At 33.4% G+C, this 25,559-nt stretch overlaps 1 protein-coding gene across 1 annotated transcript; it reads right to left on the reverse strand.

Moving 5' to 3' along the window:
- Positions 1–281: 281 nt before the first annotated feature.
- LOC149738819 (3'-5' exoribonuclease HELZ2-like) lies at positions 282–25,174 on the reverse strand. Its single transcript, XM_089874987.1, has 58 exons — positions 25,016–25,174; positions 24,638–24,791; positions 24,179–24,266; positions 23,833–23,938; positions 23,167–23,325; positions 22,631–22,769; positions 22,053–22,204; positions 21,485–21,665; positions 20,159–20,248; positions 19,749–19,830; positions 19,360–19,476; positions 18,697–18,876; positions 18,181–18,374; positions 17,750–17,950; positions 17,286–17,448; positions 16,857–16,957; positions 16,296–16,497; positions 15,778–15,950; positions 15,440–15,542; positions 14,902–15,075; positions 14,304–14,399; positions 13,918–14,048; positions 13,609–13,730; positions 13,101–13,243; positions 12,780–12,855; positions 12,176–12,384; positions 11,789–11,932; positions 11,492–11,563; positions 10,967–11,127; positions 10,262–10,496; positions 9,990–10,048; positions 9,664–9,833; positions 8,904–9,108; positions 8,468–8,633; positions 8,102–8,198; positions 7,786–7,941; positions 7,484–7,633; positions 7,140–7,318; positions 6,639–6,815; positions 6,181–6,302; positions 5,755–5,997; positions 5,537–5,660; positions 5,208–5,392; positions 4,979–5,146; positions 4,544–4,863; positions 4,370–4,479; positions 4,096–4,228; positions 3,785–3,941; positions 3,371–3,630; positions 3,003–3,131; positions 2,737–2,941; positions 2,535–2,662; positions 2,339–2,472; positions 2,139–2,285; positions 1,861–2,082; positions 1,598–1,760; positions 1,268–1,435; positions 282–1,013 (listed from the first exon to the last, which is right to left on the reverse strand). Exons 2-58 carry the CDS (start codon positions 24,775–24,777, stop codon positions 913–915), a joined length of 8,712 nt encoding a protein of 2,903 aa, XP_089731113.1. The 5' UTR covers positions 24,778–24,791; positions 25,016–25,174; the 3' UTR covers positions 282–912.
- Positions 25,175–25,559: the final 385 nt, after the last annotated feature.

Consider the following 25,559-nt stretch of genomic DNA (forward strand, 5'->3'; position numbering starts at 1 on the left):
ATTCTGATACTTATATATATATAAACTAAAAGCAACCATAGTTTTAAGTTATAAAATAAAAGTAATCATTGCCAATTCATTTCACAGTCACGAACATGAACAACGCCAAGTCATAATCAGCAATATAACGCTTCATCGATGACATAGAGTTGTCAATCTGCCTAAAAAAGATGCCAACTAAGGCGAATGGCGCCTGCATGTGACGTATCACGTGAGCATGTTTCATTTGCCCTATCTATGCTTTCCGCGGGCAATTCTGGTAAAAAGTATATTACAAAATATCTATAAATGCTATTTATTTTTAAATATGTCTTTTTTACACGTAGTATGTGTGATTGTCTGTGTCTAAAATACACTTCACACACATTCAAATATTCCAATAAATTCCAATGATTAATAAGGTCTGTGCAAGAGATCTCCTGATCTATTTTTTAACCAAACGTCTTACTATTATATGCTTTTTGTAGGTATATGTAACATAATCTATGTTGTACTTTTTTAACTATAATATATACAGAGTAAATATATCTAGGTTATCAATAAAGGGCACAAAAAAATTACAACAGTGGTTATATAAATGCTAAAAAGTTACAGTTGGAATTAGTCAAAAATATTAAGTAAAAACAATTTTGCTGCAGTGCAGTTCAAGAAATACAAACAAACACACCATATTTTTAAATAAATGGAATGTAAAGATAAAAAGTACATTATAAGTTTGCATATAATCTGTTAAAATTCATATCTGCATAAATTATTTTAAATTTGTTTTACACCATATGCATGCATAAATTACATTAAAATTACAGTTAAAAGTTTGTTAAAGAAAAATGCCTGAAACTTTTTGTGCTATAAAAAGTTGAATATTTTTTAAATCTAAAAATATAACAGATATTTCTATTGTGTCAAAAGTATTTAACACAAATCATTAACTGTCACAACAGCTCTTCGTTGCTCATAGCTCTCAAGCAAATCTCTCCATGTTTCAGGATCTTTACAAAGAAGGTCTTTGTTCCCTGTAAACAGTACGAGTTATGGAATTTTAGAGTAATAGACTAACTCTGGCTGAAGTCTCATGACCTGTGACATGAGATCTACTTATAGTGTGAGTTCACAACAATCAGATTAAAAGTATCTGTTTGTGTTACACACAGCACCTACTTTAACAAATTTATCTCTATCTTGTTATTTTACCACTATATTAAAACACAGTTTAAATCTTTAAAACATATTTTGAACATTGTGAATTTAGTTACAAATTGCTACCTACCAACAATGCACAAACCACGCCTTGCGCGTGTGATTGCAACATTAATCTGATGAGCATCTGCAACAAAACCAAGATTTATTCGAAGCCAATGCAGTCCAGGATTTTCCTCAATGCTGTGAGATTTTAGAGAGCGAACTGTTGACAAGATTACATAATCTCTTTCTCCACCTGGTAATTAAATTATATAAACAAAAGCTTAGGTTGAATATTTTTAATTGTTATTATAAAAAAGACAGCGAAGACTAAATTGTTGAAACGAAGAGAAGGGAATCAAGAGCACAAGGACAGTCGCTAAAAAAAGCAAGTGTCATTTAAAAAGTTGAAAGATACCTTGGCTTGTCACTACTGTTCCAACATCAACTTTGTTGAGGTCTGCTCTGTCTTTATTAATCATATCCTTGATCAAGCTACACTGTGCTTTGTAAGGTGAAAGAATCATAATATCGGACAAAGGTATTTTGAGCTTGTAGTGTAACATCCTCAATATTGAAATCTGAAATAACAAATTAATGATTGAAGCTAGTTCACATTATTGATGAAAGTAAACAGGTATCGCATATTAAAATAAATTAATAATTTTAAAGTATACATACCACTCTTGAGGCTTCCTCTTTGTTGGTCTTTGATTCACCTCTGTGCTCCATTTTATAACCACTCAACTCTTCACCTACAACATGACAAAACACAGCTGTGTTTTCTTGGTTACCATGGTAAAACAGAGGGGGATATCTTAGCTCTCGTTCCGTCACACTTTGATCCACAGTCAATTGACCATCATAAAAGTGATCGGAAGGAAACTGACAGATTGTTTGATTCTGTAAAGATACTGGTTGTTAAACACGTTCACAATACACTTAATAGAAAAACAAACCATTCTGTATTGATTGGTTAGCATTCCCACATCAGCTTTGTGGTAGTTCTTTAATCGTTCAAACATGGACTTGCCTAATCCCAGCTCACTTGCCTCTTTGCATGTAACAATAGGTTGCAATTGCTTGTGATCACCAATTAAAACCACCTAATAACAATGATAAATAATATACCAATATGAAATGAATTGACTGACTGTACCTGTTCAGCTTGGGAGGCAACAATTGGCGTCAATGTTTCTGGTTCACTGCACATGCCAGTTTCATCCACAATGCATTGGGCAACTTTAAAAGGTAAGGATTTTCCTGACTCTTTTGAGATGTTTATCCTTGCATCTTAAGTAAAAAAATGTAAAACTGAAATGGAAAACAGCAGCGTGAATTAAAATCAACATTACCTGAGATTTGAGTTGCAGATATACATGTGCTCACAATAACTTCACTCTGCTTGAATTCCCAAAGTTTTGCTTTGGAAATAACTTGAACAAAATTCTGGAAGTCTTTATATTCAAAAAAGTGGAGGAACCTAAAAAAATACGAAAGTGTTTTAATTAACTTCCATTTCAGCAAAAACAACTGGATAGTAAACATACAACTTACATTTTATCATACTTCAAAATTTCTTCAGCATATGGATTGCTTCTAACATCCCTAATTCTATAATGCAGTGACATTTGTTTAAGTTGCTCACTTTTAGGTTCAGCAAGTTTTTGAGAAACTGGTTTAAGAGGATTAGGGAAGTCCTCTTCCTCGGCATTTGTTCCAAAAACCCTTAACACTCTGAGACCAGCATTTTTTAAGTAACCTGTTCAAAAAGTTTCCTTGTTGATTTTTTTTGCGAATTAAATAAAACTAATGTAAGTTACCTGCAACAACATTGACAGCTTTGTTTGTAGGACCACAATACAATATCTTGTTGTCTTTTTTCCCCAGCAATCTGTTAAATTCATGAAAGTAGCAAGCCAATTGCGCTCCCATATATGACTTTCCAGTTCCTTGAATAGAAACCAAGGTATTAAATAAGAAAATTGTAAAGCAAATTATAGTTAAAAATGGCTAAGAATCAGCACTTCTAAAACTTGTCTGCTAGTGTACTAAAAAAGGGTTGGGTAATATTTTATTGTTTTAATGTAATAAATGCTATTTTCCCATTCAATTTTTATTTTTGAACGAAAATTTTTATTTAAGTTATTATTTGAATACGGAGATGATTATTTTAAAATTGAATAATTACCAGGTGGTCCTTGGATCAAAGTAACTTTTCTCATCAAAGCTTTTTCGACTTGTTTTGCTTGCCCCTCGTTTAACATGTGTTCAAAGCCACGCAGACAATCATTATGAATTTTTTCTTTAAGTTTTTGAATCTTTTCCTCAAGGTTTTCAATGCTCCGGTTAAGTGGAATAGTATTTGTATTACCACTATTACAACAGAGAAACTTCAAGATACTTTTGGGCTCAAAATTCGACAATTTACACAATGTGTTGGCCATTCTCCTGAAAGTACACGTATCAAAGTGTTAAAAAACGATTTAGCCAATGTTGTAAGTTTTCTGTCTAAAGTAACACAGTTTAACAAGATTGTAAGAATCAAAACACACAATTCAGCAAGATTGCAAGGAACAACATAAATGAAATTGAAAATACAAACCTATGTGTTACACCAAGTTGCAAGATTTCTATGTCCACTTTGGGAATGCTTTCCCTCAGTTCTTGGGAACATGGATTTATCAATTCAAAACTTAATTCATCATCTTTATGGCTTGTAACAATAGCATGTTCCACACATGATTCGATGGATTGTTTGTCTGAATTTAAAAGATGGTTCCGTTATAAAGCTGAAACCCTTTCGTAACTGCATTTAGGTTTTTGCGTATAAAACAACAAAGAAAGAGATAGGTCAATATGGTACAAGTAACATGATTATTTATACTAAAAAACAAAGTTTTTGCCACTGTATACCTTGCTTTAAAAACTTCAAACACAAGAAATCATTTGGGATTATGCGAATTTGCCTTGGCCCACAAAAGCTTGTTTCTATTTGGCACTTTCCTTTTATCTTTTCTCCAGTAGTTTGAAAGCAGTTAATATCCACCTGAAAAATGATTTTTGAAAGCTTTTTTGGGGCGTAAATTTGTCCAATGACATGGCACAGTAGTTATTGTAATGACTGGCGTTGCCCACCACGCCAGAATAAATAAAGTTCACATATTCAATCAAATAATCATTTATTTACCCCACTTATCACAACTGACTCGTCATCTGCAACTGCACAGTAAGCACCATCCATTTGAACAAGTGGCAACCATTGTTTCTCGTATTCTTCCAAAGTAGTAATTTTTGTAGCTATTAAATAATACAGCAAATTAATTTCAACTGATAGTGAATGTAATTGCAAAAAACAACTAACGTTTAATGGCCTTCACATTTGGTGCAAAAGCTTCAACTGGATTTCTTCGATGGTAAACGCAGATTGAAAGATCAGGTGCAACAGGAAAGAGCTTGATAGTGGGGGTGAGAAGGTATCTTTCGATAACAGACATCAACTGTACATGGAAGGTTGATCCTGGCTTAACAGTGGCAGTAATTCTACGTCTATGCTTGATGCCGAGTTTGCTTGCATGTGTCATGTGGTCAGAACATTTTCCTTCACATAAATCTGATGTGCACGGCCCAACTCCAAAGGTTTTTCTTTGGCAAACCTTAGCACCTTGCAGATTCCCAAAAACTCTGCCAAGTTTTTTTTAATTAGAAAAAGTAATTGTGTGGGTTCAGGGCTTCTACAGGTTGTTACAGGTGGCTAACATTCCGATTGCTATTTTAGCCACTGATGCAAAAGACTTACCTACGAATAGCAGAGCTTATTTTATCCCTGCTCTCAGGATCAACAAATGAGTTGGGTCTATTAATTTCTTGTCGAATTTCATGATTCATTGCTTGCCAGTGCTGACGTGAAACCAACTTTGTTACTCCAGGTAGAGCGCTGTCATTATTTCCATTCTTTTTATAGTAGCTGGATATATAAATGACACACACTAAAATGAGATCTTACAGAAAAACTTCAGACTACATACTTAATAAGCCATTTTAGTTCAACTTTTAAAATGGTTGTTTCCCCACCAAACTCATCTCTATCTTTCTGTGAATTATCCAATTGAGGAGTTTTTTCATTCACTTGGATATTGAAGTATGAGAGTGCAGTAGCCTTTGGTTGGATCTTCAAGTCAGGAAAAGAAAACTGAATGCCACGATCAGTTAACTGTAAATAAATTAAACGTTAAAACATAATTTTATTTATCTGTTCGAATACGATAGCAAAACAAAATAAATAAAACAACAAAGAGAATTACATTAGTGACAGTTTTTATAAAGATATCAAATGTTAAATTAATTTTTATACTACCTTCACCACTATGGCTGTAAAAGACTTTGGATTCTTTTGCAGTTTGTTGGCAAGCTCTAAAGTTCGCATTCCTTTCTCATATTCCTTGGCATCTTCACTTCTTGCACTGAGCAGCCGACATACCCTGGACAAAAAAGTAGAACAAAGTTTTTGAGAAATTTTTATAGAGATGTGTATGTAAATTATGTAATTGTTCAGAAAATAATATACTTGCTCACTTTTCAAATTTGCGTGTTTCATTGTGTTGTAGAGTGACTACATCTTTCGGATGATCCCTTTTAAGAGATTGGGTTTTGCAAATTGATAAAATAAGTCGCTGTGAGATAATATCAGCATATCTGCGGATTGGAGAAGTGCAATGTGAGTATAGTGGAAGGCGTAGGGAAAAATGTGTTGCAGGGTTTGCTTCACACACGTTGTCTGACACTTTAATTTCAGCTTGCCTCCAAATGCTGCACAAGCTGTAATGAAAATTATTTTGCTTAGTAATAGATGAAAATGTGATTACAAATGTGATTAGGAACTGTGTTGTAAAACTATAAAATTCCCAAGTATCAGGCAAGATACATTTATGGATTGAATTATTCACTACTTTATATTTTTATCACAATCTGGGTGAATTTGAAGCAGAAACAAATATTTACCCAGAATATCCTGGAGCCAAAGCTGGCTGGATAGTATCAGAGCAAAGCAACATAGCTGTTTCAATGTCATTTCTGTTTAACGCTTCAAGTATATGATGTGCCACATTTTTCAAAACAGGAATCTAAAGTGGTTATAACAGTAAACAGAAGATTTTAATAATAAAAAAATTGCATAACTGCTTATTCATTGTCTTCACATAAACTTTATAATATTAATACGATGTTTTTGTATTTGAAAGACTGGCTTACTTTAAAAGTAACCTGAAAAAATGATTTGTTTTTAAGTATGGCTGACAATTTTGATAACTCAGAAGGTACCGCTAGGTTTAAGCAATTACTGTTAAATGTCTTGCCCAAAGACATTTACACCCACAACTGTGGCAGGGTTGAGCCTCCAACTTGTAACTTCTAGTCTAGAGGCAGACACGCTAACCTGAGGAAATTGTCAATAAATTTACCTGACCAGCCTGACTTCCCAGCCACGGCACCACTTCATTGCTTTCTTTTTGTGTTGCCATATACTCCACAGTGGATCCAAGATGTAGTGATAGTTGAATGATATTCTTCTGTTTCCTGATCCACTCCGCCCATTCCTGCTCGTCTGGAATTTCTTGAGAACGAAGCAAATAAGTTCCCTGGAAAGTAATAACCAGTTAATATACAAAGAAGATTATAATGTTATTATGCAATTAAACAACATCTAATATCCGCAAGCTTGATGTTCCTTTTTTGACATTTTACTTACTACATATATAGTTTTGGGTGATTGTTTTCTATTAGTTGTCACCAAGTTGGGGCAATACTTAAATGTTTTGCCCAAGAACACATGTGCCCTTCATGGCAGCCACGAGAATCGTATCTGGTATGCTTCACAGCACAATAGGCAGTTTAATAGTCTTATCATTCTATATGTATGAATTTTCTGTAATTTTCACCCAAAATTACTTTCTGTTTCTGACCTTATTTTTAAGGAAAACAGCACAACATGCATTGTAAGTAATCATGGCTTCTTCAATGAGCATATGAGCTGATGCTTCGTTAAAGAATTCAGTGAGTTTCTGTGTATCCGGCTGCTGAAAAAATATACTTGCTTGGAGCCTCTGCTTTCGCAAGATAATCATGAATTGCCAGATGTGATCTAGAAGTGCAAATATGACAACAATAAGTTGCACAGGCATGCAAGGTGGCAAAAGGTGTCAAGATGCATAAAAAATGGGCAAACAACATCAAATCGTAAACAAATACATAAAACATTAACAATAGTGTGACATAAAAGGTGCAACAAAAAATCAAGGTCACTTACATAATTGCTGGGAAATGTTGTTTTCGTTTGGTGCTGTAAAACTGTTGTCTTCTCGCTGCCGAGCTTCACGAAGTAAAGTTTCTGCTTCTAAATACGTGAGTTGCTTGTTTGATTTGATCCTTGTTAAAACTGGAACTGGAATGTGTGCATCTGTTTTACAAACGAAAAAAAATTAAGTACAATACTTCTAAACTGTGGAAAAAAAACAGGGAACTAAATTGAAAAAATAGCACTTTTATTACCGATGCTGCAAAACGACATAACATGGGTGAAAATTAAGTATCTGACAAGATCAAACTTGCCTTGGTTTGTTGTAGCATCAGGCAGAGTTGGGTTTGGTGGTTTGGATGAATGGAAGAACATGGAGATGGTCAAACGTGGCTCACCATCCGGTAACAAACTGCAATGCTTCTCACTGAAGTTTGGTGGCAGCATTCTACGCATGTGCTGGCGGTTTTCTATGAAAAGAATATATAAAACGTAAACACAATGTTATTTTGTAATTGCTGAGGTACAGTTTTAACATAACAATTTAAAGTTTATATATTTTTTTTAAATAATTTCATTACTTTACCATTACCTTTAGCTTACTGAATATTATTACAGTTTACACATTACCTCCGGCGTAAAATGTGACTCCTCTCTTCATAGCTTCATTATCTAGGTCGTGATTTTGTGGCAAAATAGTTGCCACATCTGCAATGTGTACGCCAACCTATGGAAAGTTACATGTTGCAAACAAAATCATGGATTATAGAACTTTATGGTTGTTTATAAAAGAATGATAAATCTTATGTTAATAAAACGTATTTTATGTTCATTACAGCTCATATTTAGGATTCAATTGACTTCATTTCAAACGTTTTGGTTTAAAAACCAAAACCACTTTAAGAAACATTTGAAAAGAAGACAATCAGGTCACATAGATGGGCTATAATGTTTGTATTGAAAATAAGACATCTGTTTTCAATACAATTCACCAACCTTCCAGCAGTTATTATGTTTCTTGCATGGTTCAATGCTCATGGCATCGTCGAGATCTTTAGAACCGTCAGGATCAATAGTAAACACATATAAGTCAGTCAAGTCTCGCCGCTTTTCTCTGTGCTCCATTTTTAACAGGTCTTCAGATTTTTGGATAAAACTGTCCCTGATAAGAAATGTAAATTTCAACTATAAATCTTTACTTAAGTTATGGCGCTAACCATCACATTGTAAAAACTGACGTTAGTCCAAGACTGAGTTGTGGCAGACTGATCTCAGTAGTCTGTGTGTCCTGAAGCATGTTTAATTGGAATGAAAGTAAGCAGTCTGGATGTTTTGGTAGTGGTTTAGTCTGGCTTAAATCTTAGGTGCTTTCCTAATTAAAACCACATTCATATAGAATAAAAGAAAAGCTGTGTTTTTAATGATCTCTTACCTGTAAGGGGATGGAATGTTTGACATAATCTGGTAATGTTTATGTTGATCTCTGGAGTAAATGACCTCTTTAACATATCCGAGGGGGTGGTAGCTGTATTTGTTCCATTTGTAAAACTGAACAACGAATAACTTGCTGTGGCGAGTTGTGGATGAGTCAGGTTCATACCTCTCGTATCGCATCAAACTCCTATCAATTTTCCCATCTGTAGTTTAATTAGTATGGTAATTGTAACATGAATGTAGCTTACTTTATCCTTGCATGGCCTGAAAACGACAGTCATTATAACATGGGTGTTCTGTTTCATACACCTTGTGCCAGCTTACAAGTTACCAAGTACGTTACTTTGTGGGTGATTATTTTTTGGGGGAATTTCTTTATTTTTTTATGTGTGGCTGATAATTTGGACAACCCATTAGTGATCACTGAGTTTGGCAATTGCCGTTAAGTGTCTTGCCCAAGGACAAATACGCCCACAATGGTAGCAGCTACAAGCCTTGAACCCTTTACCTCTGGGTTGGAGGCAGGCACGCTAACCACTTTGCCACGGTGCCGAACAACATACAGCATATAACATGTCTAGCAAAGTGATAAAAGCAGCCTACTTTGGATTAAAGGTTAGGGGTTCAAGGCTCATTGTGCAACTATTATGGCTAAACAAGTTTTGGGGTAAGATGCTTAATGGTAGTTTTTTCAAAACTACAGTATCTCATCTTACCCCACAGTACAGTACATTACATGAATAATTTAACCAAGTTACTTTTCGTTTTGCGCAATGTTGGATAGATGGGAATCAGGTTTTCAGACTTGTCAAGATCTCTTTCCTTGACAATTGCAAATTTTGTTTCTTTATTACTGAGAGGAGCCATGATATGACAATTGTCTTTATCTGGGAAGCAGACAAAACAGAGTGTATCCAGCTCTCTGAATCTGAAAACCAAAACAATTAATAAGATCTATGCTAAATTCAACCAAAAACAGCCATTGCTCTAAACTAAAAACATATTGAATACAAAACTGAAAACATACATTTTTTTTAAATGTTGTACAGTAATTTAAAATAGCTAATAAGCAAAATACGGTTACCGTTTTAATATTCCAACAACTGTGCCAAAGTATTTAATTTGGTCTGGCTCTCTCTTCTCCTGAAACACCAGTTTAAGATTATCAAATGCAACTACATCTTAAACATTAGTTAAAATATTTTATTCATTATTATTATTATATCTATTTTTTTTTTATTTATCATTAATATTTTTTCTCTAAAAAAGAGAAATTTGAGTCAAAAGTATGACAACTAAAAAGACTATATATATCTCTCCACCTAGCTAGTAGCTTAGTATCACATGAAAACTTACATCCAATTTCACCAGCACCTCATCTCTGTTAAATGCTTGACCACGTCTCCTTTTTGTCATGATTTGAATCTTGCGAACCAAATCTGAACTATCCATTACAGTTGCCTCTGCATGGTACCATGTTATAAACCGAATCTCACATCTCTTGTATAAATCTGGTTCATCATGTTTCAAATTCTGCAAATGCTGAACAGTAAGTTGAGGGTGGAGAATCTCGCGTCTTCTATCACTGTGCCTGTAATTGAAAAAAAGTTAAATGAATGAATGAAACTTACTTTATCCCCTCATGTTTTTAGGGATTTTTTATTTTTTTTATGTTGGAAAGTGTGGCTGATAATTTGGACAAACAACTAGTGACCACTGGGCTTTGGTAACTGCCAATAAGTGTCTTTCCCAAGAATAAATACGCCCACAATGGTAGCAGTACAAACAATTTTAGAGTACAGTATTTTAGACCGGTTACAAAATTTGTTTTAAAAATATCCAAAACTTGAAACATGGCTTTATTAATAATTACAAAATAAAAAAATCCGCCATCTGAACAATACTTCTAAAAAATTAAGAAAAATGAATAATGAACTCCAAAAAAATAAAGCGAAAAGCTTTATAAATGAACAATTAGATTATATTAAATTATATTTTCGTTATAGGTATTAAAAAAAACATAAGAAAAATGAAAGCATGAATCATCATAAATGAACCCACATTAATGGTTCATCATCTTCATATGAATGGGGTTCAGATTCAGGTATTTGCCTTATAGTTTCAATCCCTTCACGATTTACATCAATCACCATATCCTGTGGGTTATATCCCGTGTGTTCTTCCAACATATCATCCAACATCTCATCCTGTTCGTCTAATTCCTGGTAATATATGGAGATGGAGATGACTATTAATTTGTGTATGAGAGTTCTTAAATGGGTATTCAATTAACTTTTTTATGGGAAATTACTAACTTTTGAGACATTAGTGAGAATTGGTTAGAGCAATTACTGTTAGGTGTCTTGCTCACCTAAAACAAAACATGTAAATGTTTTTTGAGAAGAGTCAGTCAATTATGTTTTCCCAATTTCCAACCAGTATTGTCAAAGATTTAATTTATTTCACTCTTAGATTACATTAACAAAAGTCACGTTAAAAAATAGATAGTTATCGTGTTGTTACACAAATTATATATAAAACGTAACTGAGCAAATATCTCTATGTTTTTAAACAGTCACTTAATACCTCAGAATCTGAGTCTTCAGTTGACTGATCCAAAGGTTCTTCTACTTCGTCTTTACTTATGAGGTTAGAACTCTGAAACAAACAAAGACATGTCACCTTCTAGTATGAATAAATGAATGTAACTTGCTTTATCTGCGCATGGCCAGAAAACAAAGCTAATAAGTGCCACAGAACACATATATTCACAATAGTAGCAGCGACAGGCCTTGAATCCATACCCTCTTGGTTGGAGGCGTGCACGCTAACTAATAGTGCCACAGTGCCAGGTAGTACCACACTCCTGACCATGCACAATACCTGAATAGTTGAGACTGGGCCACTTGTTTGTTTTGGAACAAATTGCATCGCATGAGGATTGAGTGATGACATTGAAGCAACTTGTTGTTCAACCCATTCCCAAGTTACTGTGCGTGGAAAGATACAATCAAGGATTCCAGACATCTACATAAAAAGAAATGGCTACTTTGTTTTTTGAACTTAAGTTGTGTTTCATAAAATGTATAGTGTTTTAATTGAAAACCAAAGGAAGTTCATATTAAACTGTGGATTTAAAACCAAATTACTGTAATAAAAACTTGTTGAAAAGCAGATAATACATCATACAATACAGTTTTATTAGAAGAGCAATTTTCAAGCATTACTTTATGCCTGGGAACAACAGTAGTAAAATATGATGAAAGAGACCTTAACAATATTCCTCCATTTTGGTCGGCAATTCCCCATAGAGCAGAGAGACACAGCATCTCCCACAAATATAATGGAGATCTCACATCTTGTTATTGCCGTGTTAAGCAAGTTAACATCCGAAAACAAACCAAAACTGGATCCCTCTTTGTCTTTTTTTGACAAGCGACGATGAACTGAACTTAACAGGACAACCCTGTATTCTCGTCCTGGAAGTAAGGCATTCTCAATAAAACTCATGCTGCAAAAAAGTGGTTCTTAACCTTATCCTTTGGGCCTTGCAAAACTTGGGTAAAGACACTTAACAGAAATTGCTCCTACCCATTGGTCTCTTATGGCTGGTTAAAATTGTTGACCATACAATAAAATATCAAAAAATCATCTCCAAGTAAAATATGTGATATGCGGGCACAAGTTGTATCAAACAAAATATCTCTGTTATAACAACTGCCATGGCCCTGCATGTGGAACAAATAACATACATTTTATCATTCACATTCATTCATGGTCAGTAACCAAATGAATAAAATTGGATTGGCCTTATGCTACAACAACAAATGCATTGAATAGATTGCAAAGAGGAATTTCGACTTTAGGTCTTTACCTTGTATTGATCGAATTCTGTCCACTTTTACGTCTCTCAAACTCGCCTTTCTCATTAGACTTCGTATTATTGTAATCTGTGAAAAAGAAGATCAGGGTGGTTTACTATTGGTAAACATGGACTGGTTATATCCCTGAAAGATTCTAACTGAAGTTCATTTTTTTTAATTTCGCAAGTTTTTGGGAAAATATTCTATTCAAAGTAAAGGGCTTACTGGGCAACACCTGTTCCAAAATCAGGTTCAATTGCTTGTCCAGCTGTAGAACCACAACCTTGACCGACCAGAATATAATATTTATCAGATTCCTTTTTATGTATTACCTGTTCCATATAAGCTGCTAATACAATGATGTCCTTTGGGTTAATGTGATACTTATTAACAAGTTCCGAAGCAATATCCACTGTTTTAACTGCTTCTGCTTCGTTATAATATCCACTGGTGCTTTCGTGTTGAACACAGGTTCCTGTGGAATATGATTCTTGGTTAAATCTTTCAGCTTCTAAAGTGCTTGTTTTACCAGAAAAAAAGGAAAAAAATAGTAAGTTTATATGTCTGTTTAACTAGAGTTGTAAATAACAAAAAATGTCAAGAATAAAAAGACAAAACAACAGTCGTTCAAGCACGCATGTAGATAACTGATCCTCTATTTTATGACAGAGTTTGCCCATTAAATAAGGAAAAAACATATATATCAATTGGTTTAAAAAGAGTGGCAACTAAACATGCAGACAAAACATTATTAGCTGAGTTAGAAAAAAAGGTCAAAAATTATTAACTTTTTTCATTTTTTAAATTTAAAATTACGAAAACAAATCAAAATAGTGTTACCTGCAATATGATGAAACTGAATTGGTGCCAAGTCGCGAGGGGTGGTTTTCCGGGAACAGCAGTTCAATACATGTTCTTTATAGAATGTGCTTGATATTAACTCAAGTATTGGTTCAACACATCTGGAGCAAATAAAATATAGAACTGTCAAAATTAATATAAAAACAGTTTAGAGAAATTCATGTGTCATGCAATGAAACTTATTTCAAAAAATAAAATGATATTGAAACATGTATATTCCTTATTTACCACATAGGTTCAAACCTGTGCAATTAATATGCATAGTAAACAAAACAGGGTATATTATACCTGTAGTTATTCCGCAAGTAAACAAAACCCTGCAGCGGAGTTGGTTGCTTTTCCGATAATTCCTTGTACTTTTTATAAAGACGATCAAGCAATGTAAAACGAGCGTCTGCGCCTCCTTTCTTGCTGTATACCTGAACATAGAGTAAATATCTCATGAAATATAATGAACGTAACTTTCTTTATTCTTGCATGAAGGAAAAAATGACAGATGAGTGTTCCGTTTTTTACACCTCGTGCTTACGAGTTACCAAGAATGTTACTTTGTAGGTGATTTTTCTACATGGCTGGAAATTAAAAAACCTAGTAGTGACCCCTGGATTGAAGCAACCAATAGACTTGTTGGCCAATGTTATGCTAAATGTTAAATGTAATGCATTTATTCTTACCTTTTCACATATTTGTTTATGGTCACCAGCAATCACAACCTTGGTTTTGTTGTTTAGCACCAAAGTTAACGGAATAATCACTTCAGCTTCCATAACCTGAGAATAAAATAGTAGGTCTAAGTTGTATTATGTTCTATATGGGTGAGGTATTCTGACGTGGCATGTATGCAGAGTTGAGATTTAAATTATTTGGCGTAATTGGCATATTACCTAAACATCCAGGATTCTACCATAAAAAAATCATAAAACATAAAAGAACTAAACCCAAAGAAAATCTGTAACAAGGAGTAGTAGAATTATAAATAATAACCTCACATGTGCATAGATTACCAAGTTAAAGGGAAAAAAAGGCAGAGTAGTAATGTATGTTAATGTCAATATTCTGTGCAAATTGAACCTGTATATAAATTGTTCCAAATTTTCACTTTGAAATGACCTAATTAAATAAAATTACACAAATCATAAAAAACAGTTATTCTCACCTAATGTTTTAACAGTTATTTTCCTATTTCATAAACTAACATTGTCATACACAGAGCCATGGTTGAGTATATTCTATTACCAAACATTATACATTACAACAATAAATGGGTTTTACCTGGCTAGCTTCATCAAGAAAAACGTGCGTGAAGACACCTTCGAGACCTGTGCCCTTTCGCCCAAGATAGATGGCAGTAGAAAAAGTTGCTACTACTATCTTCTTTGAAAGAACTTGTTGTGTGGTGGGGTAACAAAATTGTCCTTTATCATACAAGCAACACTTACGAACATACTGTGAATGTAAAAATGAATGATGATATTTATTTATGTATATTTGACAGAGATGACAGGGATGACAGAGAACCTCAGCTTTAAAAGCTAGCGGGATATTGTCTCTGCACAGTGGCAAACAAGTCTGCCCCCAGCCAAGTGGATATGAGTTTCAGGTTTGACCCTGTTACCATTTTATACATTCTTGAATAAGACACCTAATGTTAATTGCTTTACCCTAAATGGTCATACAAAATGAAAAAAAATGCCTGCAAATTTACATAAGTGATAACTTAGAAGCAGGCATAATGATTACCAAAAAAACAATGTTTTGATAATTAGTTGGTATAATTTATAAAGCGCCAACAACAGCAAATTTATTTTACCTCGGGTACAGTTTGTGGAGATCTCCCGTGGTACAACACTCGAAGTACATTCCCTTCCCATTCTTTTTCACCAATATTGTTTTCAATGTAAAGATCTGCAGCACTGGTTGAATGACAAAGCATTTAAGCAAGTGGTATACTATATGGTTAAGCCAAGCAATATAAACATACTTAAAAAATATGCCAAAGAAAGTCACACTGGTCGCATGAGCGAAATACATTTGCAGTGTGAGTGTTGGGGTAATGGGCCAAATCTGGCCTAAATCCCCAGGTGCCTGACAGAAATCTCACCCATATAGAATAGATATAGAGCACATAATCTTAGTTTAGGCAGTTACCTGTTAGAATGAGTGCAAATCAGGATTCTGGCATCTTTTACATTCTCAAGAATATATTGTATAGATTTGGTCATTGTGAAAGTTTTACCGGTCCCAAAAGGGCCAATGACTACCATCAGAGGAAAGACGGTATTTGGATCAGGTGTTTCAATTACTCCATTGAGCACTTTTATCTGTATCATAACAATTGGTGAAAGACCATTTCAATACAATACAAAATTTGTACTTTTCCCATTTATTTAACGTTTCGGATTTAATTTATCTTAATTTAATCAATATTTGATCTTTAATTAGTTGACTGATTTATTTGCACTACAGTGCATTGCAAATTATTTACAGCTACTTTTAAAATTAATTAAACGACATTTCTTACATATGTTCAAAAATAGCTATAAGGTGTAATATATTTTACATGGTCTTACAGCGTGGCATCCTTATTTTACACCTTCTTTTTAAACTAAAGTAAAAAATTTAATGACCAGTGTTTTAGAGGAAACATGGTGATTATTGAAGCTTACCTGGTCCGAATCCAAATCCTTGTAATCATTAACAGTTTGATGTCGAAAGGTATGAAACTGCATCGGGCAAATTAATTCAAGTTGGTGTTTCTCAAGTAGGTCAACTGCTTGGTGACATTTGCAGAATCTGTCTCTGCTTAGTTGGAACTGCATCTCTACGTCCAATATGATGCCTGACTCCAATTGCCATTCTTCAACACATCTAGTGGGTGAATAATTTATTAATTAACTTATTGTTACTTGTTTTTCCTCGATTGTTTGGGCAAAAAGCTACAATACAGTGTTTTATTTGACACTTTTTGTACATGCTTACAAGTTTATAATGTATGAAATTTTGTGCGTGATTTTTTTTGCTTTTAACTATTTTTTATAGTTGGGTTAGGTCATTTACTGAAAAGTGCCGTAGGACACGATGGTGGCAGAATGGCAGCACTTAGCTTTGAACTTAAAAGTATCCTCTGGTTAAGAGACAATCGCTCCAATCACTCTGCCACCATGCTGGTATACTCAGTGAAGATATGTGGAAAACCTTTTTAAATTACTAGTTAATAATAAAGTTACTTGTTGTTGAGCAATAGTATTGCATGATCCAAGAACGTCTCCTCCAGTTTCAACTCAAATATCAACTGGTTTGATTGCCTTCCAGTAAGGGCAACTCTTACCTATGTAAATATATGTAATATATGTTAGCATCAATAAAGGTGTAGGAGTGTTTTAAAACTTAAGGACTCACTACAAAAGCAATTCTAATCTATGTAAGCGAGGTCTTACAGTAGCTCGACATTGGACCCTAATCTCATGCAGGAGTTGGCTCATTACCCTGACACCCAACCCATTTAGTGACAACAGGGTTGGAGCAATGTTGTTTAAGTGTCTTGCTCAAGAATACATTGGTCTATCAGTATCAAGCATGGAACTCTTTTTTAATAGGGATGTAAGCATCTAACCACTGAGCAATGGCAACAGACACACAAACAAATAATAACCAACCTTTTCACAATGTTCCAGCATCAAGAAACCTTCGTTTGTGTCCCTGTTTAATGAGACAGGCATCTCAAATATTCCAAACAGTTCGTTGGGTCGACTATTTACCAACCCTCTTACTTGTGACATGTAGTTGTCAGATGTTGCAACACTGCATTTCATGTTAAACCTAAAAAAATGTTGCATTAATGCACTCGTCTTCACGTTTTTGGTCACAAACCCCTAAATTCAAAGTTTAAAAGAAAAACAGCAAACAACAACAAATGATATTTTACTGTTTTTTAGCCGTTTTATAGTTTCATTTTTTCTTTTTAAACTTTATAAGCAGAAGGGAACAAGCATCTCAAAAATAACATTCTAATAGAAATCAATGCATTTTTAGAAAAGGGCCAGTAACCTTTCAACTAAAATATACAACAAAAAATAAACAGTATTTGATCAAACTTTATGGTAATTTAGAAGGAGCTCACTTTGAAAGTACATTCTCTCTTGCTTTTTCTTCTCGGTATAGGAATGAATGCATCTCCTGCTTATAATTGGCAACAGCAAGTGAAGTTGTCAAGTCTTTCTCCAAGTCAATCTTATCTATAGCACCATCTGGTCGTTTATATTTGCGAGCAATTTCTTTTTCCAAGTCTGACAGATTATGATTTTCAAGATGGACAATTTCTCTGTTAAAAAACATAAGCAATGGTAGGAGCATTGGTATTATTAAAACTAAATCTCATTTTCTAGTGTTATAAAATAACAACAAAATATTGAGTAAAACAATCATCTTATTCGAAGAGATTCATTTTAGAAAATAGTTATGTTTCTGTCATTTTATAGTTAAGTAAAATAAATAAAATTATGCTGTTTTTGTATAAAGTATAAACAGTGTATTTTTGTATTATTAAATCACCTGTTTAGCTCCCAACTACTGGTTTCAGCAGTGTAGCAAGTTGTGTCAGATTTGAGTGTTTTGCCGATGTCAATATCATTGTCTGGAACCACTTGAACATCGAAGCTGATGAAAAGAACCGGTCGTTTTGAGCCACGTAACTCAATGATCAGCCGGTCTGAGAATAGCCCATAGGTCGATGGCTTGAATTGTACCTAATGCAAAAAAGAATACATTTTTTTGAATACAAGTACAATCTGTAAAACGTTTTTGGTAATACAAAAACTTTCTGACACATAAATCTAGGCAAAAAGCATTTAAATGATAATTTTCATGTATATATGGCTTGTCTGTAATATTTTATTGTTAAACAGAAAACATAATTGTAAAATTTGATAGCAAAAGTTTTTAATATTTCCACATTACAATTGGATATGTAGTTAGTATGTACGGTTCAACAAATCAGAAAAAAACATTTTTAGCATTAAAACACTATTTCTTTGACACAAATAAAAATAATTCCAATAAAACCAAAACCTTGAATTTTGCTCTTCCATTATTGAGGTTGAATTTCTCATATTTGTTCGAAGTTTCATAATTAATGTGTTTGACATAATCAGTCATCTGTTTTCCTCTCACAGCACGAACATTGAATCCCGCTGTGACCTCTAACGAGTCCACTAACCTCATGAAAGCTACATGGTTCAGTTTCTCAACCTGAACATATATATTATATTTTAGAATAAATGTAATAAATAAATTTCATTTTTTTAGTGACGGGCAGCGACAGTCGTTATAACATGAGTGTTCTGTTTCACACACCTTGTGCCCAATATTAAGTTGCATTATATGCTACTTACGGGCGAATATTTATTAAATTTCCGTAATGATTAAATTAATGAACAAATAAATAAACTAATAGGGCTTGATTGGGCTAATGTGGCAGAGTAACACCTGAAGTTATACCAAAGGTGTGTTATATACACCTTGTGCCATTACAGCTGTTTTTTGTTAATTTGGTTATTGGGTAATAATTCAGAGAAATGATTACCAAACAATGACTGGGTAAACTCAATTAAACCATATTGTATATAATATTAAAGTCTTTGATGTCTAACAATAGAACCCACGCTTATTATAACCAAGAGAAAACAAAGCAACAATGCATAGGAAATAATGACGCATTGAGTTTGTGTTAACCTGGGCGTCTACTGAGGAGATGGTTAAAGTCCATGTTACAAAGTCTTTCATTCGGCATTTTTGTTCAGTTGGTTTCATGCTCAGCTTCCATGAAACTTCATTTAGGTTTTCCTTCATCTAAATTTGAAAACATATTTCAACGTCTAATTTTGAGAAAATTTTTAGTAGGCTACTTAATGTATAATTCAATAATAAAGTCAACTTTTTTATAAGATGCTTCTAAATTTTTTTATATAAAGTATAATAGCTAAAAGTTACAGTTTAAAGTAGCCATTACATTCAAGGGCATACATAGCAGCACACCTATACACACAAAGCATCATTAAATACCTACCTATGCAATTATTTACAATTCAAACTTAACTACGCAACCATCGAGGTAAACTTACCACACTTGCCGATGTATATGAGTTGTTATACTCCTCATTTATCTGATGTACAAATGACATAAGCCCGTGTCCCTTTGCCCACCTTTCAAAACACATAAGTTAAACATGTTATCACCCAATAGTAGAATTTGAATTGATTCAAAAAAAATGTTCCAAAAAAATATATTGTAAAAATAAATATAAATTGTAACCCTGAAAAGGGCGACTGGACAAAATGTTAAAACCTTGTTTACATAAATAATTGCCAGAAGAACTTGATCAGTTTACAAAACAGCAGATAATGCACACATATCTTACTGCTACATTTAACCTTTACCTTTAATCCTTGCTCCATTTTTAAAGCAAGGATAGGTGTAGAGTTAAATATATAATACACATATTAGGATGATATTACTTGTTAGATAACTTACTCAAGTTTAAGTTGTTTTACTTTTGCGCGCTGCTCCCATTCTCTAAGTTCCTCTTCTTTGTGGGCAAGGTTACAAGTATTGTCACGGCATCTTTTAGGGGAAAATTGCAATAAATCACAATTGGTGAACTCACAACAAAGTGAATAAATGAATTAAACATATTTATTCTCGCATTACCTACTTATAAGGTAGACATATTTAAAGTTTTTTTGGTATGGCTGACAATTTGCATGGTCTTGATGGATCACTCTTCTACCGCATTAAATAAAATGCTACTTGGATGTTTTTTAAGTTGGAATTTTAGGGAAACTTAATGTATTCTCCAAACAGTGTGCCAAAGTTCGCAAAAATTGTGTCAAAATTTGGTTAGATTTCCAGCATACAAAATGTGACATAGGTTTGAGTAATACAGCAGATAATTTGGTTACAACAGGTTTTTATATGTCAAACTAGAGATAACAATGTTTGCTCAGTTGCTTTTGGCAAACAAGTTGTTTTAAGGATAAGAATGTTTGTTTAAACTGTAATGATGCTATGTGTCAATCAAGTTAATTTCATTTTAAAAACAAAAAGATTGCTCAATTGAATGTATGAATGTAACTTACTTTATCCTCCCGTGGCTGAAAAACGACAGTCGTTAAAACACGGGTGTTTATACATCTCGTGCCAGCTTACGAGTTACCAAGATTACCATGTATGTTACTTTGTAGGGGTTGGAGCAATTGCCGTTAAGTGTCTTGCACAAGAACACATACGCCCACAATTGTAGCAACGACGAGCCTTGAACCCATTACCCCTGGGTTAGAGGCGGGCGCGCTAACTAACTGTGCTACGGAGCGGAATTCAAAGCTTAACATTATGCCATGCCCAATACACTGTTGCAACTATATCACAATTTTTTTAATATTGCAATGAATAAATAGGGACCAAATATGCACTACATTTAATAAGTAAATATTGGGAGCTAATAAGTTAGATTCGTTTCATAGGAATATGCATCCAACTATTAATACCTTTATATTTAAAAATGTTTAGCACTTATACTGGAATATACTCTTTCTTTGTATTGCTAGGATGTTCTTGATAATAATTAACCATAAATGGCTTGTTTGTCTGCTACGTGTAGCGATCACGACTATTTTTTTCCAATTAAATGTAAACATGTTTTAACTGTAAGCGTGTTTAAACAACTGTTGTTTTGTCGCTATATCCTGTCCTTTCATTTAAAGTGTTTCTAAATCTTCGCTACCGTTATCGAAAAGACAAACAAAGTTAGAATTATTATTGTTATATACTGTGTTTCTGCAATGCTAGGATATGACTTACTTGTAATTTGTGCATAGGCGCATATCGGAATAACTGATGGGTGGATCATATTTCCAATTTGAGTTGTCAGTCGTGACAGAACGACGATGGCCTAAACTGTCACAGTGTGTGGAGAAGAGTTGACCATCAGCAAAGTTTTCACTGCACAGTGAGCAGTGGAATGTGCCATTGATGGTGGTTCCTTTTCAAAATATGGGAATATGTTGATTATTTAGGGTTAATGGTAGGTAAATAAAGGAAAAGTCACTTTTATTTTTTAAGCAAGGGGACATATGATTTAAGACCCAAGTTTAAATGTAAAACAGATTTTTTTGCTGTTAGGTATCTACACAAACGAGCAGGTTTTATCCTTGCGTGGCTGGGAAAAGACGGTCGTTATAACAAGGGTTTTCTGTTTCATACACCTTGTGTCAGCTTACGAACTACCACTAATGTAACTTTGTGGGTAATTATTTTTTTATATATTTTGTATAGCTGACAATTTAGAAAACCTGTTGGTGACCACTGGGTGGGAGCCATTAGTATATTAAATATGGAACTATCTTTTAGTTAATTTATTTTAACTTACTGGATTTTCTGTTTTGCCCAAAATATTCAAGTAGATTATCCCTTGATATTCCATGCTGAATATTTAGATCCCAAACTTGACGTTCTGCTTCTCCATGTGCGAAGGTGCACGAAACACCGCGGGAACATGTCTGTTTATTTTTACCCCAATCCCTTAAAAAAATCCAAAAAATGGTATTTTTGCGGATTTTTATTGCAATTTATGGTATTTTTTTGAATTGTTATCGAAATTTATATTCTAACACCAGGATTCCCAACTTTTTTAAACTGAATGATTTTTAAATCCATATTTAATCTTTTTGGGTGAATAGAAACGTGACAACAAAGTTTTATTGGTAAAACTATTTTCTTTTTGTCTGAACTTTAAAACAGCCATAATAAACCCAACATACTACTAGTACATCAGGCTGTTTAGGGTCATACACTTTGAAAAAGATTTCCTGTATACGACCTTAAAATGCCTGAATGCAAATAAATGCAAAAAGAACTATTTTAGAAAAAAATATGCCTGGGAGAACATGATTTTTTTATAAATTCAAAAAAAAGATTTTTTAATTTTTTTTTATAGACATGACTTACATGCACAGTTCATTTCTGCCAGATGTAGATTTCCTCTCCCTGATAACCTCATACTCATGGTTGAACCTATTAGGGCAATTTTCCACCAACACAATCAGATTTTGTGCTGACATACACCAGCTGCATGGTTTGGAATTTTCTGTTCAAATAACAAAAACAAGCAAATTACTTATTCATACTTAGTGGTCCTTAATGTTGAATATGAATAATTTGAGCGCAACTTAATTATACTCGCTTGGATGGACAACAAGAACAACATAAATGTAATTACCACTTTAGGGTCTACATAACATATACAATAGCCGTATTATATAGGATAACACAATGGCTGGCACAATGTAATGGAGAAAATGTAACATAACAGTTAATTTCTTATTCGCTGAGTACTGTAAAAAAATAAATCCATTTATTGTTACCTGAATTGTACAACTAAAAGGATAAAAATGAAACAGGATGTCTGTACAAAGTTAAACATTGGCAAATATCAGACCATTTGCTTGTTTTACAAAAATAGACCAAGCAAATATGATACCCACCTCGCTCAATGATAATCCTTGGTTTTAATTCATAACAGCTACCACAAGCTTTAAAGTAACGTCCTTTCAGCTCCTTTTTACCAATCATACTTTGCAAAATTGTTCTCTTATTTGAATCCAATACACAAGGTTGAACTGTTTCTTGCCCATTATCTTCGGCTAAACCAAAAATTAAATTCACACTGGTGGTTCTAACCAGGAAATTCTAGGCATAACCACAATTTAAAGTAAATAAGTACATTTTTTTATTATTTTATGATATATGAACTTGAGAACTGACATATAGTAAGATGGGGGGAGATGGGATACCTTTTTATTGTATTTTCTTGTCCCACTTGGTAGTAAACAAAGAACATTTAAAGAATTAAAACAGACTGTTTGTAATTGTTTAAAACACGATTAGGATATTTGAAGATATTGTGCTAAAGGTGTCCCACCTTCTCCCAGGCTACTATACATTAAGTTATAATAAAAAAAAATTGTAAATTAACAAGGCATTGGAAAACTCAATTTTACATTTACAAACCTACAGGATTGTGTTTACATGGATAGTTATGCTTAGAAATAAGTAAAAGGGTACAATGACAATGTTTCAATGTATTTAAAATACATTATTGAAAACAAATATAGAGAAAAAACTCTATAGAAAAAAATATACATACGTACCAGCAGACCATGATGGTTTTAATAATTGTATAACCCTTTCTCTTGATAAGCCATAATCACTTATTGCAGACAATATGGATCTTTCAATGTCTGTATGGGTCGAGTTCTGCAATAACAAAGGAACAGTGGTAGATAAGTCCAAATTGGAAGAGATGTGAAAATAAAATTAGGCAAAAAATGAAAAACATCACACAAGGTAAAAAAAAGGGGAAAGGCTTAAATAAAAAAATAGTCTGATTGTGTTTTTTAAAGTTACTTTTTTATTACGAGGAACCACCATTGTTTGCATGGTAAATGCTTGCTTTCAATAAGGAAACATCAAATTAATATTGTGTACTAAGCTTACTTGGCCCCTTCCTCCTGTTGCTTTTATCTCATGAAAATGTGAATGAAATTCCGTCTCTATCGCATACACAAGAATTCTTTTCTTGCATCTGTAAATCAAGACAACTGTGTTAAAATAAGGCACTTCAAAGCAAATACTACCATTTAATACGTTACATAATTATACTTTTTACATAAAAAAAATCCTAAAACGAACATCTCTTTCGTATTGCTACAATAAAGTCAGTGGACCATTACAACTTGTACAACTGGTTAGTGCCAGTGAAGAATGATTTTCTGCAAACCACTAAACCATAACCCCAAACCACTAACCCCAAAACCAATACCCAAATCTGTAATGTTCTTCACTAATACCCATTTATGAACATATTATTGTAAACTTAATTTTTTTTAAATTAAAAAATGCAAAAAAATAGTGAAAAATATTTTAAAATAACAAAAAAAGAAAAACTCGGTTTACCGGTGATTATTGCTTAACTTGCAATGCTCCTTCACTTGAAAAGATTCCTCAGTTCTATCTAAACATGATGAGCAACCAACATACAAGTGTATACCCCTTTTATCTAGATGAGATTTCAAACTATCCACATTTGTTTCCATTGTTGTAGAAATCTCTAGGAAAACAGAAAAATAATTATGAAAAATAATTTTACCAACAGATAAAACCAAATGGCTAAAAACTTGAAAAACAGATCTTTTTATGAACTACCCTAACAATTTCTCTCATTAATACATTACAATCTTAAGAATAAAACAACACAATTTTCAAATAACAACTATTTATGGTAAAACTAAAAGCATTTCTTTTGAAACTACAGTTGGAAAAACGGCGACTAACTTTAAAAAATGTCTTTGTGCCTCCAGACTTCCTCTTAAATAAAACCTAACTCTGGTTGTACGTGCTTATATGACTATGATATGACTTAACACAAAAGAAACACGTCAGGGCGAGAATACAGTTTCGATCGTGGTGTAAGTTCACCCTTTGTGTATATTTGTACTTCCTCTTTTTTTCGTATTGTTCATTTGTTTATTGCGATAGCAAACTTTCTACTTCTGGGATTCCCCAGCTCTGAGATCGTTTATTAATTTGGTCCATTGGTATCAAAAATCAATCGTCGATATTATTTTAGCGGTTTAATCAACTTTTTAAACTATCAGTGTTTGGTTCTAATTGTTAGTGTGTGTTTAAAATAGTACTTTATCATAGCTACAGATTGTTTATTATTATTGGCCTTGCGTTAAATTGATTCAAAGTGGCTTTACCCGAGAAAGGAAAAGAAGTGCTAAAATTGCTGCATTTATTAAAACCTAGCATTTAAAAGAAAATTTATGAAACAACGTGTTTGTAATGAGTGTAAAATACTTCTTTGATATAACCT

The sequence above is a fragment of the Ciona robusta genome, chromosome 3 (assembly GCF_009617815.1).
Source record: "Ciona robusta chromosome 3, ASM961781v2".
Lineage (NCBI taxonomy): Eukaryota > Metazoa > Chordata > Ascidiacea > Phlebobranchia > Cionidae > Ciona > Ciona robusta.

Bases quoted from the DNA above. Each gene is read 5' to 3' on its own strand.
- LOC149738819 (XM_089874987.1), bottom strand. From the start codon at position 24,777: ATGGAAACAAATGTGGATAGTTTGAAATCTCATCTAGATAAAAGGGGT. The intron at 22,205-22,630 runs GTAAGTCATGTC...GATTTTTTTAAG, and splicing joins GGCAGAAATGAACTGTGCAT to GGATTGGGGTAAAAATAAAC. The intron at 10,497-10,966 runs GTGGGTTCATTT...TTTCAATTACAG, and splicing joins GAAGATGATGAACCATTAAT to GCACAGTGATAGAAGACGCG.